Source organism: Megalops cyprinoides, chromosome 9, assembly GCF_013368585.1.
Source record: "Megalops cyprinoides isolate fMegCyp1 chromosome 9, fMegCyp1.pri, whole genome shotgun sequence".
Taxonomy (NCBI): domain Eukaryota; kingdom Metazoa; phylum Chordata; class Actinopteri; order Elopiformes; family Megalopidae; genus Megalops; species Megalops cyprinoides.
This window is the reverse complement of record NC_050591.1, coordinates 4,775,004-4,793,121: the sequence shown is the minus strand read 5'-3', so window position 1 is coordinate 4,793,121 and position 18,118 is coordinate 4,775,004. Positions and strand designations below refer to the sequence as shown.

At 47.3% G+C, this 18,118-nt stretch overlaps 3 protein-coding genes across 3 annotated transcripts in view; 2 read left to right on the top strand and 1 right to left on the bottom strand.

Annotated features, from left to right (window-relative positions):
* The window catches only part of nf1a (neurofibromin 1a), a 96,415-nt gene that overhangs the window by 14,518 nt on the left and 63,779 nt on the right, over nt 1-18,118 (bottom strand). Inside the window, exons 36-40 of the mRNA XM_036536054.1 lie at nt 5,754-6,186; nt 5,106-5,446; nt 4,438-4,640; nt 3,664-3,857; nt 1,909-2,049 (exon numbers count right to left, since the gene is read on the bottom strand). Coding sequence (XP_036391947.1) covers nt 1,909-2,049; nt 3,664-3,857; nt 4,438-4,640; nt 5,106-5,446; nt 5,754-6,186 — 1,312 coding nt within the window. The remainder of the gene's footprint in view (nt 1-1,908; nt 2,050-3,663; nt 3,858-4,437; nt 4,641-5,105; nt 5,447-5,753; nt 6,187-18,118) is intronic.
* LOC118782643 lies at nt 1,111-10,464 on the top strand. The gene is made up of 3 exons (XM_036536053.1): nt 1,111-1,281; nt 6,832-6,954; nt 8,684-10,464. The coding sequence occupies exon 3, from the start codon at nt 8,688-8,690 to the stop codon at nt 9,420-9,422; it is 735 nt and encodes a 244-aa protein (XP_036391946.1). The 5' UTR covers nt 1,111-1,281; nt 6,832-6,954; nt 8,684-8,687; the 3' UTR covers nt 9,423-10,464.
* LOC118782642 (proline-rich receptor-like protein kinase PERK10) lies at nt 13,013-16,005 on the top strand. Its single transcript, XM_036536052.1, has 2 exons — nt 13,013-13,090; nt 13,851-16,005. The coding sequence occupies exon 2, from the start codon at nt 13,905-13,907 to the stop codon at nt 15,630-15,632; it is 1,728 nt and encodes a 575-aa protein (XP_036391945.1). The 5' UTR covers nt 13,013-13,090; nt 13,851-13,904; the 3' UTR covers nt 15,633-16,005.

Genomic DNA, 18,118 nt, shown 5'->3' with positions numbered 1-18,118 from the left:
TTGTATGTCACTCTGGGTAAGAGCGTCTGCTAAATGACAACAATGTAATGTAATGTAGCATCAATGAGACCTCTGTCAGGACAGATACAGGACAGATATCTGATTTGCTGAAAGCCACAGCATCATTTGAGCTTAGCTGCTTATCTCTGCCAAAGTTCCAAGGTCCCCCAAACCATTTTGTCAAAATTGTTGCAATCATTTATAATCAAATGTCAAAAACCATCAAAAAAATAAGATGCTACAGCAGAAGGGTCATTTTCAACTACCAGATCCACATATGGTGCCTGTGAGGCAATTTGTTAGCATATGTTCGTGTTTCTTAACCTGAAGCAAGTTCTGCCCCCAACAATCAATCTGATGTCAATTTACTCAGCGCAAGCAATACAGGGAAGAAAACCGGGACTGATCCAAGGTCACCTGTGAGTCAAGGTTGTCAGACAGCTGATTGACATAATTTGCCTATATCTGGTTGGTCAGTATGCATAATTTGCATATATCTGATTGGTCAGTATGCATCATGGCCCTGTTAACAAGGGCTTCCTTAAGACTAGCATCAGAAGACATCTCTTTTGAAGAGACTGTCTTAGTGTTATACACTTACTCAGACATGCTCTGAGGTTTAGAGGTGCAAATGCGATATATAACGGAGTCGGTGGCCAAAACGTTCATCATTCCTTCCTCTAGAGAAAGAGGGGAGGGGCTGAGGACGGTGGAGCAGGGGAACCGGGAGGACCACACAAAGACGTTCCTTATGCACGGTTGTCCCCTCGCTGGCAAGCTGCCACCTCAGCTGTGACCGTCGGTCACCCTGGCCTGACAATGAACACTTTCTCAGACCCCCTCTTGCTGAAGAGTCGGGTCGAAAACAAAAAAAAAAAAAAAACAAAAACAAACAATGGCCGTAGACGTCCACATGGAGAGCCGGGGGGGGGAAAGCGAATAAAAGCCACGGGCCATTTGTGTCACTCAAGGCGAAGCTCCCGACAGCAGCATGGAACGACTTGACACTATTGACCATCGATAACAGCCATGGCTGGCTGCTGCCTGCGAACAGAAGAGTTAGTCTTAATGAAAGTGTGACTGCATGTGTGAGTGTGCATGTGTGTGAGCGAGGCAGCTGTATGTGTGTGTGTCTGTGCGTGTGTGTGCAAGTGTGTTTGTGTGTATGCACACAAGAGTGCCTCTGAACAGCACAGTGTTTGAACCCAAAGTGGTGGAACTGTTAACTTTGGTGGAGAGTCATGACTTAAGTCCCTGAGGGAGCACTTCGGATACAAGCTGGTAAGTCCCCCTGTGTTCAAGTGCTATTGATGTATGGTTGATGTGGCTGCTTTTTATTGTAGGTAACACACGCGGTGCTAGAATGTCTGATGTTTAGCTAACACAGCTATCGCGTGTACGGCTGTAGTTCCATGAAACAGCCACTGTGTTGGGGTTGGCTCGCATCACTACAGCTGTGGAGGGATTTTCAGCTTTCCTGGACCTCATATAGGAGGATTTCTTGTGGGAATATCACAGAGCCCGTTGCAAGCTAAAACCTGACTTTTGGCTCATCTTCTCCCAGTGTGTGATTTCTGTGCTGGGTCAGGCCCAGTCAGGTGTCTCTCAAGACTCTGTTAGGAATGACTGCATCTGTGTACATGTACGCCTGTCTGTGTGAATATGTGTACATGTGTGTGTGTCTGTGTGTACCTGTGTTTGTGTGTGTGTATATGTATCTGTGCCTGGCTGTATGTGTGTGTGTTTCAGTATATGAGTGTATACATGTATCAGTATATGAGTGTGTGCTTGTACGAGAGTGTCTGTGAGTATATAAGGGTGTGTGTGCGTTTGTGCATGTGCGTGCGTGTGTGTTTTTGGGCACGTGTCTGAGTATGTGAGCGTGTGTGTATGTGTGTGTGAGCTCACCTTGCTGGACACCAGTTTGACATTGCCTGACGCCAGGGCTACGGCTGTATCAGCCATCACCTCGGCCTTGATGGAGCCCAGACCCCCTGTAGCGCTGGTCTTTATGAAGCTGTCCAGCACCACATCCAGGAGGTCTGTTATCTGAGGGGGGGAATAAGTGAGAGGGAGAAAGGAGAGGGAATGAGAGATCCAGAGTCAGAGACAGAGACAGAGATGGACAGAGAGAAGGGAGGAGGGAGAGATGGACAGAGAGGAGGGAGGGAGAGAAAGACAGAAAGAGGGAGAGGGGAAAACAACAGCCTTAGGACTGTTAGGCAGGTGAACCTGGTATATTGCATGAAGTGCCAATGGGATGTCAATACGTGGTCTAAAAATGCTCCACAACCTCTAGCTCTGCACTTTCATCAGCACCAGTGTGAAATATGACACTTCCTTTCAGATTTTTAATGACTTTTAAAAACTGAATGTGAATGTGATTGGAACTTCGCAACTCAACCCACAAAAAACATCATTCAGTACAGTTACAAACCAGTTAACTACTTGGTCAGCAAAGAGAACGATGCTGTTTGCATAACTTGCATCACCCCTCTCCCCCTCAATCACTCAGAAAAACACAAATGTTTCCACATCAGGAACGACACCCTACCACCCCCGTTTACATCCCACAGCCACACATTTCTGTCATCTTATTCTTGCAGAAATTTACATCCTGCACAATCTGCGTAACTCATTGTTGATCACGCATGCTCTGGCTAGGACGATGGCTGTATTAGCTTGTCCTATTTTCTCAGACGTAGAGAGAGCCCTTTGTGCAAAGTCGTTTTTCTTTTTCTGCGCTACACAGCAGCCCGTTGGCAGGAACATCTGGGCTCTCCAGGGACACTAACAGGTGGGACGCCAGTGTGGTGCTACTTTCAAAATAAGTTTCACGTTTAATTTCACTTCCTCCAGTATCAGTGCGTGTTTACAGACTTATTTCAGGCACCAGTTTCCTTGGTACGCTTGGTAATCTTTCGCTAGCTTCTCTGCGGTCGGATAGTTGCACCCCTGACTCTCAATTGGTGGCTGGCTCTCGAGATAAAAGCGAATTGCTGTATGAGATACGAAATGGAGATAAAATAGTAAGGGTAAGAACACAAAGACCTCACTTGCTTCAATGTGAATCTAAAGTAAATCCAAAGGCAATCTGAAGTGAATCTAAAGGGAATCGAAACGAATCTAGCTGAATCTAAAGTGAACCTGCAGTGAATCTGTAATGATCGTTCCCTTCCATGTTTGTGAAATGTGGCAGGCTTGACAAAGATTGATATTTATATGAAAGTCCCAAAAGGTGGAGGTCAGCAGAAATTACCCTGGAAGAACCATTGTTTTACGAACAACAGTAGTTGTCTTATCTCGAAAAGAGGGGGGAAGCGCTCTGGTTGTAAGGACCTGAGAGCATCTAAGTGTCGTGCTCTCAAGGAAAATTAAGGTAATAAAGCAGTCATGCTAGAGGAAGGATCCTGTGTCTGGGTGGAAAGAGGTGCTGTTTTGACCACAGCTTCACATCAGGCCACCAGCAGCACTGATGTTAGGAAACCCAGGTGCTCTTTCAAGGCAGATTGTTGAAGTCATGAAAACATGGGCCTGGGGGAGTGCTGTTACATGGAGTCACTGAAAGTACCTTCGCCCTGCCCTGCCCTGCCCTGCCCTGCCCAGGCCCCGGCCGTTCCCCGCCCTCCCCAGACCCAGGCCGTTCCTCGCCCACGCCCCCACCTGTCCCAGGCTGCCCCAGATCTTGGCCTGGATGGAGGGGTACATCTGCTTCTCGTTGATGGTCATGGTGATGAGCTTGTCCAGGATGGCGGTGACGCGCTGCCGCTTGGCGTCGTCGTTGTGCTTGCAGAAGCGCACCAGGTTGAGCAGCCAGGGGGTCATGTACTCCAGGCACAAGTGCTTCAGCTCGATACCTGCGTGTCAAACATCATTACATCACTACAGCACAGCTGTCACTCATGAAGGGAGAGCTTGTGAACGAACACTGAATAGATGAACACATACTGCTGCAGGTGCCTACCACAGTCTAACATAGCATATCACAGTCTTTCAGCCCAACATCGCATAATGCAGTCTAACACAGCAGAACACAGTTGAACACAGCATAAATCTCATGGATCAGAGTGGTCAGTTGTGTCCTGTTTGTACCCTCTTACATGCAATTTTATTAGATGCAGTTTATACTCATTCTTTGCAAGTCACTCTGGAACAAAGTGTCTGATAAAAGACAAAACGGAAAGTGCACTGCTGTCTAGCACAGCCTAGAACAGGCTAACATGAGCCTAACATAGCCTAACAGTCTGCTGCAGTCTAGCAGAGTCAAATTCAGACCCGAAAACTGGGCTAAACCAATGGCTTTTCAGTAAGTGTGTGAGAACATGCCGATAGGTGGCGATACACATTGTCACTACAGCATGTATGCATGTAGTCAATGAAGCACAGGGGGCTGTGGGTGTGGGCGTGGCATGGGCGTGCGACAGGTGTGGCACTGACTGGATTTGCTGAAGCCAGAGATGCACTCCTCCAGGAACTCCAGTGTGAGGTGGGGCTCGTTGGCTGCCAGCGTCTTGCTGATGGAGACGATGAAGAGCGTGTTGTTGGCTGGGATGCAGAGGCCAGATGTCTCCAGCAGTTGGCCCTCAATCTTCAGATTGAAGGTGCAGGTCAGAGCACACAGCAGGTTGTAGGCCGCGGACCTGCAGAGGGTGCACACAGCCATCAGATACACGGGCCCATCAGGCAGCCATCTGTGCTCTCTACTGCACCCTGCAGGCTTGGAGGAGTTACACCTCCTGAGGCCCTGTAGGAGAGGGGGTGGAGACCTGGCTGAGAGGAGCTGTTCTTTCAGAGAAACATTTATGGATACTGCTTTGGGTTTGGCACTAGGGATGGTCCCTCACTCAGTTTTTTCTCAAGTCAGGTCAATTCTACAGCCTAGCAAAACAGAATAAACACACTCAGTTTTAAATTCTGAAAGTAAAACTATAATTTTTTGGTTTTCTTCTGTTGCCATGGCACCACTGCCCTTACTTTCTAACCTGCAACGCCACTCAGTGACATGTCCCCTTGTTAAGTGCACAACATCAAACAAGACCTGACTGAAATGAGCTTGTGACTGATTGCAAAAGCAGCTTGGCCAGTCTCTCCCTTTGGAAGCGGACCTGAGGCTGGGGTCGGAGCTGCCCAGGTTGAGCAGGGCGATGTTGAGCAGGGTGCCGGGCACGTCCTTGGGTCGGATCTTGGTGTGCTGGGGGATGGAGTCGGGCTGGGAGAGCTCCCAGCGCGTGCGGATGTGGATGATGGACTGCACGATGGCCTCGCACTCCTGGTGCATGAAGGTGAGCGGCGTGCCCTGGTTGGCGATGGTCAGCGTGAACTGGCTCTCATCCACCAGACAAATCTCCTCGATCTCCGACGCGTAGTAGATGTCGTTGAGGAAGACCGATTGGCCCAGGACCCGCGTGCGCTCTGCTGAGGTCACCTGCACGGCTGTGGAACCCACCTGGAGGGACACAGAGGAAGCAAGGGAGAAGGAGAGAGAGTGGGAGGGAGAATGAGAGAGGCAGAGAGAGGGAGAGATGTTGCCAGAGTGACAGAGAGGATAAAGGTAGAGACAGAGAGAGATGGAAAATAAGGAACAAGTCATAACTTTTGACTCCTTGCTCTGCTTCGAAACTTATTCCCACAGTGTACTACTCTGCCTCTTGATCTGGGAGCAAGAATGACCCATTTCTTCATTTCTGCATTATTTCTAGCACATAACTGCTTCTGTAACACAGAAGCCACACCTGCGAGCCATGTCCACTCACCTTGATGGAAACCTTTGTGTCCTTGTGGGCCAGTTTCAGGGCATTGTGGAACACCTTGAGGTCCTCCTCCAGGGCCAGGGTGGCAGCGGGCAGCTTCTGCTGGTCGGGCTCAACGTACTCGGCCAGACGGCCAGGCGAGTCAATGAACAACAGCTTCTTGCTGCCCTTGAGGCCTGTGAGGAGCCGCTCGTGGTACTTGGTGTACTCCCGCACCCATGTGTTACAGTTGTAGACGTAAACAGCCGCCACGTTCTCGTAGGCAAAGCCCGGGAACACCACAAACCACTTGGACAGGAAGTCAGTCTTGAAGCGGTTGCTGGGCCCCACATGGGTCAGGTCAACCACAATCTCATAGGGCTTGGCGTAGTAGGGCTTCAGGGTCAGCAGCACATGGTAGATGAGCAGGTCTCCGTTAATCTGGCCCGTCTTGAACCTGAGAAGGCACCACACGGTCAGGGACACAGTTGCGGTCAATGTCACCATCATAAGTCCTGAAATCATTCTGCTTAGCAAGAGTGGGGGACGATCAATGTGGAGGCAGGGGGCGATCAAGACGGTCAGACCGTAACAGAGCATGACGTTTCAGCTTGCACACACGGATAGGAACAGATTACTCCTTTTTTAACTATTTCATCAAGTGGGGATACGAGAGTTTGGTTTTCACATGGTATCGGAATATCGATTATGTTTTACTACACTCACCTTAACACCCTCCCCCCGCACCTGACCCTAACCCCACCCTGCGTCTCATCTTAAACCCCCCACCCCCGTGTCTAACTCAAAATCCCCCACCCCTTCGCAACTAACCCTAAACCACCCCTCTGTTTCTTTCTCTGTCACCCATGTCTTCCTCTACCCTCCCCCACGATCAAACAGAACACATCTGCACAGGAATTCACCAATCCCCAAATAAACACAGCAGACCGGGGCGGGGTGATGGCAGAGGGGGGAGACAGGAAGTGCGTCATTGCAGCGTACCATAGCAAAGCTGCAACCGTAACCACATCACCCCTCATTCAAACCCCCTGCTCTCAAACACACTGTTTGCACCTCACGTTTGGGTTCGCCCCCCGTCCAGCTCTCCGTCTCCCTCAAGCCTGCCAGGACAAGTCCTCGCCCCCAGGCACCTGCTGCACCTCACCTCTGCACCTGCCGCCACCCGACCGACCCTGCCCAAAGCACCTGCCCACAACCTGCACAGGTAAGAGAGGCTCGGCTAGGGGATCATTGCCGCCACCTCCTAAAAGTATGAATAATTTCAGCTCTCTAGGTCATCTGTCTTTCAAAAATCTCAAAAATCAAAAACTGCCACACTACATGTTTGCTGTGTGCCAATAGGGAGTGAACTACAAAACAATTTATGACCAATTACAGAAATGCCTATTTTTTGGAGTGAGGCTCACTTTGGGTATTTTCAACAATTGAATCCTTTTGGGCAACTTTTTCCTGTTTTCTGTATATTTTTTATTTTGTGCTGCTCCTGAAGCTTGTCTCAAGCTTAATCCAAAAGGTCCTTTTGAAATATGTTGGTTTACACTGGAAGATAAACAGCTTCTCGAGGATCGGGGGAGGGGGGGGGGTTCAGGTAAAACATTTATCAAAAGACTATCTTGTGTAACGTGAATTTTTTTTATTTGAGTGGGCTTCACTGAATCAGATATTGGTGGGAATTTATTCAAAAGTTTTAGTAAAACTAGCTAAGTGGCTAAGTGGTGAGTCCAGTTTTTTCTACTTAGTTTCATAAAGCAAAGTAACACTAACAAATCCCACAAACCACATTCCCAGTTGAGAATATGCACCTAGCTCCTCCGTTTTGTTCGGAAATAAAGTACTACATACTGTGAGGGAGGTTCTTGCTTGTACAGTCTTTAAAAAACGTCTTTACTTGTGTATCTAGATTAGGTGCCATAAAGCAGAATTGAAAGACAGGAGCATCATATCACATATTGCATTACATTTGGCAGACACTCTTACCCAGAGCAAACTGTATAGATTACAATTTTATCCATTTATACAGTTGGATTTATTGAGGCAATTGTGGGTTAACCAAGGGTACAACAAGAGTGCCCCAGTAGGGAACCAGCAACCTCTCAGTTAGGAACCCTGCTCCTTACCACTACACCATACTGCTGCATATTACTGAATAAAGAGACAATGATAAGTACATGAAAGAAGTATATATTAGAACGAGCAGTGTTAACTTGTGTTTAAGTTTTCTTGCTTTGATCCAAGCAGAATGTTCATCTACATGTATGATTATGTACAGTAGTGACAAAGTTAAGAATATTTTTTAGTTGAATATAAAAGGAAATGATTTCAGTCAATGAAGCAGGACACCTGTGACACTTGATGATGAAAATGACAGAACAGATAGCGCTCAAACCAAAATTTGCCGATCTTTCACGACAGCTGCTGACGTCAGACTACCAATCTGTTCCAGAACCTTCCATAAGCCATACACAGCTTCAAGGTGAGGTCAGCAGGCTGCTCTAGCAGGAGCAGACATGGGAACACAACAGAAACAATAAGTGTGTAAAAGCTGTCCAATTGTACAGCAAGAAGAACATCATGTGACCTAACAGCAGGTGGCATTGTGGGATGACTAATAATTCCATTTTTGTCAAAGTTTATTCTTCATTTTCTAAACCCAGTGAAAATTGTGACAAGGTGACAAGGTTAGGAACAGGCTCAGTGAGACAGAACAGCACAATCCAGTGGAACTAGGTCTCTTTGCTGAGGGTCATAGGGTGAAAAATGTCACGCATTTAATTACACACATGGTGAGTGTACTGTGTGACCGCACGCTACAGCACCAACGTCATCACAGGGGCTGGGTGAGCACTGTCGGTTTGAGTTCATGAACACGTCCCGCGTGAGTCAGCCATACGCAAATCATGACTGTCTGTGGCACCTCCCTCTCTCTTGTACAGAGCCATGGACCAATCCTGTGTCTGCCTGAGCCTCTGCTTTGCAGCGCTCCTGGGAGTTGCCACAAGCAGCACCAAGCCCTCCACTGAGCCACTTCATGTAACTTCGAGTCACACTTCGAGACACGCTTCTACCAAAACCATCAGCATCGTGATGACTCCGAAAAACTTGCCCGTCACGGATGCCACGATCCAGGCCCCAGACCAACCCCCATCCGCACCCCAACTCGTGACCTCCTTGTCCACGGCCAATGACGCCCCTCAGAACTGTTTCATCAGCAATGAGTGGACCATTTGGGTGCTCGTAGCGGCCGGGGCGGCTGTCGCCATCCCACTGATCTGCGCTATGGGGTTGATGATCCAGGTGTGCCGCCTTAAGCGGCAGGTCCGCCCCGGCCGCACGCCCCGGACCAACGTGGACCTGGTTAGTGGGATGAGGTCCCCCAGCACCACAGGAGGTGGAGCCGAGGGTGGGGCTAGTGCAGGACTGTGTGAGAGCGCCATCAAGATGGAGGAAGTCAAACTGCAAGAGCAGGCAAAGGAGGAGGAGGCGAGGGAGGAAGAGGCAAGGGAGGAGGCGGCCAAGGATGGCACAGAACAAGGTGCTGTCGACAAGGCAGGGGATTCTGGGAATGGAGAGGCAGCTAGGGAAAGCACTGCTCCGGCCACTGCCTCCAGCCAAATGGAGGGGGTCCCTGCAGCAGCTGCCGAGGGTGAAATGGAGGTCCTGGTGGTGGTGTAAGCGGGGTCTGGGGAGTGCTCACTGCAGGAGTGCCTGAGCAGGACCCTGCCCTCAAAGCCGCTAGCTTTCTGCAGGCAAAAAGTGTGGCCTTTGACCGCACCTCTCCTCCAGTCACTGCAAGATCAGAATTTATCCTGACCCTTATTTTGTATTAGTTGTATGTGTGTATTGATTGTTGAGGTACATTGTGAAACATGCTAAAATTCTGCACTGATACAGCTAGATTTCAATCCACTCTAAACTGTGCAACGGGTGGAAAGACCAGCGGGCTTTCAACCTTATACGCGTCATGTTACGTTGTGCAGTTTTGAGGTGTTGCATTGGATTTGTTTTAATATATCTCTGTTTGGAATGGTGTGTCACTCCAGCTAATCCACTCTCTGCTGCTGTGCAAATGATTTTGTTTTTTCACCCACTTCATGTTAGTGACAGCTTCCCAAAAGTACATTTTAAATAAATGAATTCACTTTGCATTCACCTTGCATTCACTTTACCGCACATTACACTGCTTGTTGTTTTAATCCCACTGACCATACTTACACCTCTTAAATGCATACGCTGGTTAAGTGCATAAAACGGCAGTATTCCAGAGCAAATGCAATTCTCAGCAGTTGACTGTGCATCTTGTATAACATTTTTTTGCTGTGAAGCACAAAATCTTATTCTGTGCTATACTGAGTAAAATGTGAATGATTGATGTGCTTCTCTATAAATATTTCTATGCATGTATAATTCGGTGTACTCTACTCTACTCTTCAAGGCCACAATAATAATCTTATTTTGCAAACTGCAATGGAAGCTCTGAGCTCAGCTGAACGGACCCCCATCTGAAGTGACAGGAAGAGAACCGCATCTCCCTGGCAGCAACACAAATTAATAATACTGTAAGAGGACAGACCACTTCCTCAGCAGCGTAACTGGCTCTTATCACCCAACGAATCATATTTGGAGCTAACTCTTCTATATATATTTAACTGAAAAAGAGAAATGAGAGTCTGATTTAGCAACAGAATACAGGGTTTCACAGAGACATAAGATTTTATCAGGAGACATATTTTACTTTTTACAATCCAGTTAACCTTGACTGTTGGTATAGGCTCATAATGTATGTGTTTAATGTGAATATGAATCCACATTAATATGAATTAATATGAACATACTTGTAAATCTGTAAGACTGTGCTATTACTATGCTACTGAACATTCAATTTCACCAGAAAAAGTGCTGTGAACTCCATATCTCTTCTTGCTGGAAGAGTTATTTGATTTAAAAGAAATAAAACATTTTAGTACTAAACACTTTTTTCTTGTCAATCATCAATGACTAGGTCAGTTTCTCTTTCTGCCCAGTAATGTGCATTTTTGCAGTGGATTGTGTCTTTAAGAGTTTTCCAGAGCTCCATCAGAACCCCATTCCCCACAATCCATTGCATTATGAATTCCAACAAATACAAATAAAAATATACATTATTTCAGTTTCAGCAGTGCCTTTGCCCACTATGTTAGAATGACTGTCGTTTTTAACCCAACAAGCTATAGCAAACATTCAATTAAATATTTACTGAATATATACTGCCCCCCAGAGGCCCTCCTTTGTCATTGCAAGACACCTCTTTGGATGGGGCTGTTGAACTTGAGTAATGCAAGAGTACACCACACACACCGATCTCAACCACACTCTGTAGGAAATACAAATCTGCTTAAACAGGCCTACAACAGAAAGTTTTCAAAGCCTGTTGAGCGGAGCCTAACATAAGCAGTGCTCGAAATGTCTCCATGGCTAAGGAAAGCTTCCACTGGCATAGGGCCCACTCAGCCACACACATACATTGTGCACACTACAGATGCCTAGACTACCGTAAGATTCACTCAATGCCTACACTACCATATGATTCGCTCAGTGCATAATCACCATATGATTCCCTCAATGTCTACATTCTTATATGATTCATTCAATGGATACACTACTATATGATTGATCAACGCCTTCATTATCATATGATACCATTCACTCATTATCCATTTTACCATACCATTTATTCAATGCCTATGCTATTTTATGATTCACTTACTGTCCACACAATCATACAATTCACTTGAGGCCTTAGCTACCGAATGACTTCATTCAAGGCCTACTATACCTATCCGTTAATTACTCTCAAGGCTGATACTAACATACCATTTCCACAAGGTCCACATTATCATGAAGCAAACATTCAATGTAGTAACCACACACTTGGCTCTTGGGTTTCTTCCGTCCTCCATATGTCCTTTCCTAGGAGGTTCTGGTACTGTCTGTGTTGCTCTGCTAGCTATGGCTGTTCCATTTTAAACCATGCCCCTTCAAGAATATAAAAAAAACAGTCTGAACTCCAAAGTTTGAGCTCCAACAATTTCAACCTGAAGCACGCAGAGTTGCCTATCTGGTCAATGAATGGAAGATCTGTGATCATACAATTCACTCAGAGCCCACACACTACCACACGATTCACACCGGGCCCACAGGTTGACGCTACCTTACCATTCATGCAGCACATCAGCCGTGGGTATCTATCAGACCGTCCTGCTTAACGGTGAGGGGCTGAGAGGAAGTACAGCTCTGAATTAGTCCGTATTGACCAGAGGTAATGAGAGCGTGTGTCACCGGAAAGCCCTCATGCATGAGCTGCAGAGAAACGGCAGCTCTTCACACCTGCAATAAAATGGTGTACCACAGAGTCCAGAGAGGAGTGAATTTCCATGAAGTCATAAAAACCCACAATTAACTTGAAACATTAAAATTTGAATGACATTAAACATACCAGGAGCAAGCCAGCTGCTGTAGGATATATTCCAACCAGCTGCCAAAAGCTGAAACAAGCCCATTAAAACCACAACAAACTGATATACAGTATGTAATGGAAATGCCTGCACGGAAAATTAACGATGAGCTCATTTCACTTTCCGCTAAATGCCATGTGGGGGGACAGGAAGGGGAGGGGGGTGGTGGGGTAGAAGTGCAGCGGCTCCTTGTGAAAACCATGCAGCTCAGGAAGACCCCCCCCCCCCCCCCCCCCCATGCAACACCTCAAAAATGAAACGGCCAAAGCAACGTCCGCCATGTCCGGCAAACAGCAACAGCTGCCAATGTCATCATCCTAGAGTCAAATCATGACCCAAGCACTCAGTTCTTAAACAAACCAAGAAATGTCTGAGCAACTGATTCCAAATGGCCCTATGTGGGTTGTGGGTAAGACTGCAACACCGTGGGCTTGTGGTGAAAGTGGACATAAAACATGTCAAGAGACACTTACTGACTGCAGATCAACAAGTCCAAAAACGTTCACAGACAGGGTATCCCTTATTCGTGGCTACTCTTTCTACTCTCAAGCCCTCTGTTTTTTTGTTTTATTTTGGTGACACCAACTGTTGGTGATACCAACTGTTTCTTTTCAGCATGAGTGGTACTGGAAGAAAAGACGGATGTCTTTACTCATCAGACCTGGTTTCACAGCTCTGACTTCCTGCCACTGAAGCAACGGCAGGTTCCGCATTCTGGCAGACTGGAGCCTCACCCTGCAGTGGCGCCTGCATTTACCATTTCCACACCAACACGGTCCCAGAAGGACCGTCTTTCACAGCGAGGGGGAATGCCCTGGCCTCACGGGTGAACACTGACTGCCGACCGTGGTGAGTTTTGATGCCTTTTTTAAAGAGCAGGATGCCAGTATGGTTGACGTTTTGAGCGGATGAACTCTGAAAACCTGGGCATGTGCTTTCACAGTGTAAGCTGCCACTTTGGAAAAAGGTTGTGATAAAATTAAAGTTATTTCAGAGTTAGTTTGCTATTGTTTCAGAGCTAGTCTGTTTTTGCATTTTGCATTTCGCATTTTCAGGGAAATTTTACTGACTCTGTCTCAGCAATACAATATCACGTAACAATTCCTGAAATGATCAAACTTTAGATTTGAACCAACGTGCTGGCTCAGTTTATATCAGAATCGCTTTGTCAATTTATAGAGGAATGGTTGTTTTGATGTGTGATCATGGAATACTGGCAAATTCTACGGTAAAGGTTACAATTATGGGCTGCATGTAAGCCACTTTGGCTCATGCCATCTGCTCAGAAATTGCGTGATGATATTTAGAAAAATCACTCTCATCTAAATGCTCAACAAAAGGACTTTATAACATTGTCATCACCTTGCAATTAATACTTCTGCTTTTTGGCAGTATTTAATTGCACATTGGTGTATAATGCTGACATATGAGCACAAGGAAATGAGGACAACTAGGTTGCACAACTTTAGTTTTCAGTGCAGGAACATTCAGCTTGCAACTCCTGAGCACAGTTATGAAATGACAGCATGACTTTGCCTGATACAGCCTGCCGTCCCAGTAAACCCGACAGCATGAAGGTCATTTTTTTATTCCTCTGTTCTTTCAAAAGGGTCATCAAGACTGAGTTGCATTTCTGAGAGTAAGGGAAAGCTCTTCTGAAATAATGGAGAGGCTCTTCTGTCAGCTAGTGTTTGTTCTGTGGGTGCTGCCTTTCGACTCAACTGGCCAAGTCACCATGAGTTCGGCCTCCAGCGACCCGCCCAAGAATGAGTCACCGAGGTCAACTCTTGGTGAAAGTAGAGCATCTGTGACAATGGGACTTGACAATCTGAATCATCCAACAGCTTCTGAGCGGGAGAATTTTACCACACTGTCTAGTATGGGAAATGGATCTGCTCCTTCCGAAGGGCCAAAAGCCCCAGTGAAAAAGCCAACCACAGCCAATGACCTCTCAGCATCAGCTGAGGGCGTGCCCCACCATCTCGAGACCTCAATGATAACTTCACCAAAAAGGATAATGCGAAACACAGGGCCAGTGCAGGGTGAACTCAACACAACGCTCCGAAGTGATCCTGAAGTACATAGTGAGACGACAGGAAACTTGACGATGTCAGTCAGTCCCACAGACCAGCCTGATCCCAAGGTCAGCCCTGGAGCCCATGAGAAGTTGACTCCACCAAGGCTCGCCCAGACATCCTTGGAAGAACAGAGCAACACAACACCCCAACAAGCCCCACAGTCAGTGGTAACCTCGTCAACAGGCCCGCTGACTGTTCAACACACAACATTGGCGAAACCAGCTGGTTCACTTACAAGAATGCCAACAACCGCGATTAACCAAGAGACGATGGCCCACTCCGGCCAGCCTCCCCCCACAGAAAGCACACCCACCTCAGTGAGCCCCTCACAAGACCACAGAACGTCCACCCACATGGGCTCCACTCAACCTGCCCCAGAAGTCAAGCCCTCCACGTCCCCAACCTCCACCATAACGACCTCCAAACACACACTTCCTCCGAAGTCCACTGGGGCGGCGACCGCCACAACCAGCACTGCCAATGTGACCGTTTCACAGACCCCGCTGACCACAGGGAACCCAGTCCCCACCCCCACCCCGAAGAAACCGTCTGAACCACCGACCACGACAAGCACCACTACGAGGAGGCAGCCGCCACCCGCGACAAAACCAAAAGAGCAGAAGCAGAGCGGGGCAGGGAGGGCGGTGGGCATCATCGTGGGCATGACGCTCATTCTCATGCTGTTGGCCATTGTCTTTATCCTGCTGAGGAAGCGCCGCACTCAGCGCAGGCAGCTCAACGACCCCACCTGGGCCGGCCCCTCCCCTTTCCTGGACGGTGGAGCCCAACCCCAGCTGCCAGCCGGTGATGATGAGGGCGGAGACCTGCTCAAGGACTCCAAGCGCATCTCGCTGGTTGGCATCCTGCCCCGGCGCCTCTCCAAGCGCCTCTCTCTCCTCAAGGAGTCAGACGAGGAGGTCCTCATGGGGGAAATCCCTTCAGGAAGCACTTTTGGCCGGGTCCAGGACGAGGAGATCAAATCCGGCAACGGGAGCCTGCTGGAGCAGGGCCAGAACAAAAACCAGAACCAGAACCCAGGCAACGATAACACCAAAGGGGGCGCTGTGGAGGGCAGCATGGCCCCAGCCGCACCTGCCCCACTGGAAGACGTCAGCCTGGGACTGCCCCCTGCTGAAGTTGTAACCACGCCCCCACCCCCCCAACTGGACGAGCAGCACCCTGCCCCTCCTCTTGTGTTGTTGGATGTTGACCTCGGTCCTCCGGCTGGCGAGACAGCTGTCCCCCCTCCCCCACCATGTGAGGACTCCTTTGTGGCCCCACCTGCCCCACCTCTACCTTCCTCTGCATCATAACACAGATAATCAACAGCTCCAGCAGCCAACCACTCTCACTAAAATACCACAACACAACTGATAAATATTAGCACTCAGCCACCAGTGGTACACCCACCCTGTACTGACTGCTTACAACATTACGCTTCACTCTGTGCTCAAAGACCAGGGACTCTGCATCATGGTGTAACAGTGTTTTTAGTGCAATTAAATTAGTACAAGTCTGTTTTGTGGGGATTAGCTTGTTTGCTTGCCATTTGCTTTTGATGAAGTGAAACTGGATGAGGGGAAAACAACAATAAAAGCTTTGCTTCCAAATCAATAATTGCAATTCTACGATATGACCATTAAATGCATAAATACATGAAAAATACATGGACAAATACAAAATAAAGCTGTGGCCATCGGAACAGTCATCCTCTGCAAACAAAGGTGATGATTTTAACTTTTTATTTAATTTCCATGCCAGGGTGAAGGAGAGGTGATTGGGGGTACATGCTTGTCACTTATCCATCTTCTCAATGATGTGGTTTGAAACAGAAGCACACCGGATAGGCAATGCAGGAAAAGATGATTCCACTGAGCCAAAGTGTGTGTGAGAGTGCATGAGTGTGTGCGCATATGAGTGTATGTGTGTGTGCATATGTGTGTGTACATGAGAGTGCGTGTGCGTGTGTGTGTGTGTGCGCGTGTGTGTGTGTGTGCGTGCATGTGTGTGTGCACCTGCAAGCATGCGCGTGTGTGCATATGTGTGAGTACATGAGTGTGTGTGTTCAGGGTCTGTGAGACTATGTGAAGCAGCAGGTCTGGGAGGGCCCTGCCCCTGTCTGGAAGACCAGTGCAGGCAAGGTTCCATTGTGTCTGATGGATAGGGGGAACAGGTATGTAATGAGAAACAATGGGCAGATGACGGGCCTCCCAGGGAGATGTGCCCACAGCACAGGACATAAAACAGCTGAGCCAGAAACTGCCCCCACAAAAGCTAATGGAGGGAGGAGCAAAGGCCGGTGTGGGGCGGCCAGGTCCTGCGTCAATCACAGCATGCAGGGAGGGGGGGGAGAGAGAGAGAGAGAGGGAGAGAAGGTGGGAGGACACAGAGGGAGGGAGGAGGAGGGAGAAGGAGGGAGAGGGAGAGAGAGAGAGGGAGAGAGAGAGAGAGAGGGAGGGAGAGGGAGGGAGGGAGAGGGAGGGTGGAAGAGAGAGATCCACTTCCTTTTAAAATGTAATAAATTCTCCCAGGTAAGGGAAACATTTATTAAAAATATCAAAAAGCTGATTGACCCATATAAAATGTCAGTCATATTGGGAGAGGCGCCTGCGGCCACATTAGCACACTAGGTTGATTACTTTCGTTATTCAGCCATTTAACTTGTGTTTTCTTTGACTGTGTATAGTTTTATGTGATTCATTTACTTATATTGTTCTTATATTGCTGCTTTAGCAACAGAGCGTTTGTCCTGTCAATGAAGTACAGAATTGAAAAAGTAAACTGAGAGAGAGGGAGGGAGGGAGGGAGTGGGAGGGAGAGACACAGATGGAGAAGTTAACCTACACCACTATCAGATCACAGCAAGATTACTGTGCACCTGAATTTGGAAAAAACGAATCACGTTTTAGCACAGCCCAGTAAGCTACACAAGATAAAGCAGTCTCACAGATGGGCTAAAAATAGCAAGGAAAACTAGCAGAATGCCCTTAATACAGGGGACATAAACCAGCAGGTGCAGAAAACAATATCCTTTACAAAGTGGCATGTCATTATTAATTAAGGATCCACCCCTTAATTATTGAGAAACACTAAAACAACACAAACATACTCTCAGCGCAAGAAAGGACAGTGTATCAGAAAGCAGCTCAGTGTCACTGAGGACTCCGTCAGCTCAAGCCACTTCTGGGACAACTGGAATTCCCTAAATAAACCGCACAAAGAATTGGCTGTTGAAAATGGGGTTATGGACCACTTCCCCAACTACACAGCAATATAACAAAGAATTTTGAACAAGGACACATACAGGAGAAAGTAAAAAAAAATCAGCAATCAAAGACAATCACAATGCTCTGAATTACCCTATTACAGAACAGCCCCTATTACAGACCCTAAAACCCAGAAAGGCCTTTGCAGCTAATAGCATAATAAATGAAATTATAAAATATACAAACTACCAATTTAAGACTATAATCGTTAAAAATGTTTAACATAGTTATGAGAGTAGGTAATTTCCCTGATATCTAGAACCAAGAATTGAGAACACCAGTTTTTATAATTGGATATAAATTTCACCCATACAATAACAGAGCCAGAGTAACCTTGGAAAGAGACTCTAATACTACCAATACCAGACTCGGCCTACACAGTATCCTGAGCAAAAGCCAGACTGGATTAACACCAAATTACCAAACATCAGAACACACTTACTATTTACAAACCATACCTGTTATACAAATAAATCAAACCTAGAACAATTTTTTCCCCATTTTGTGCAATTTCAAAAAACTCACTTTGTTGA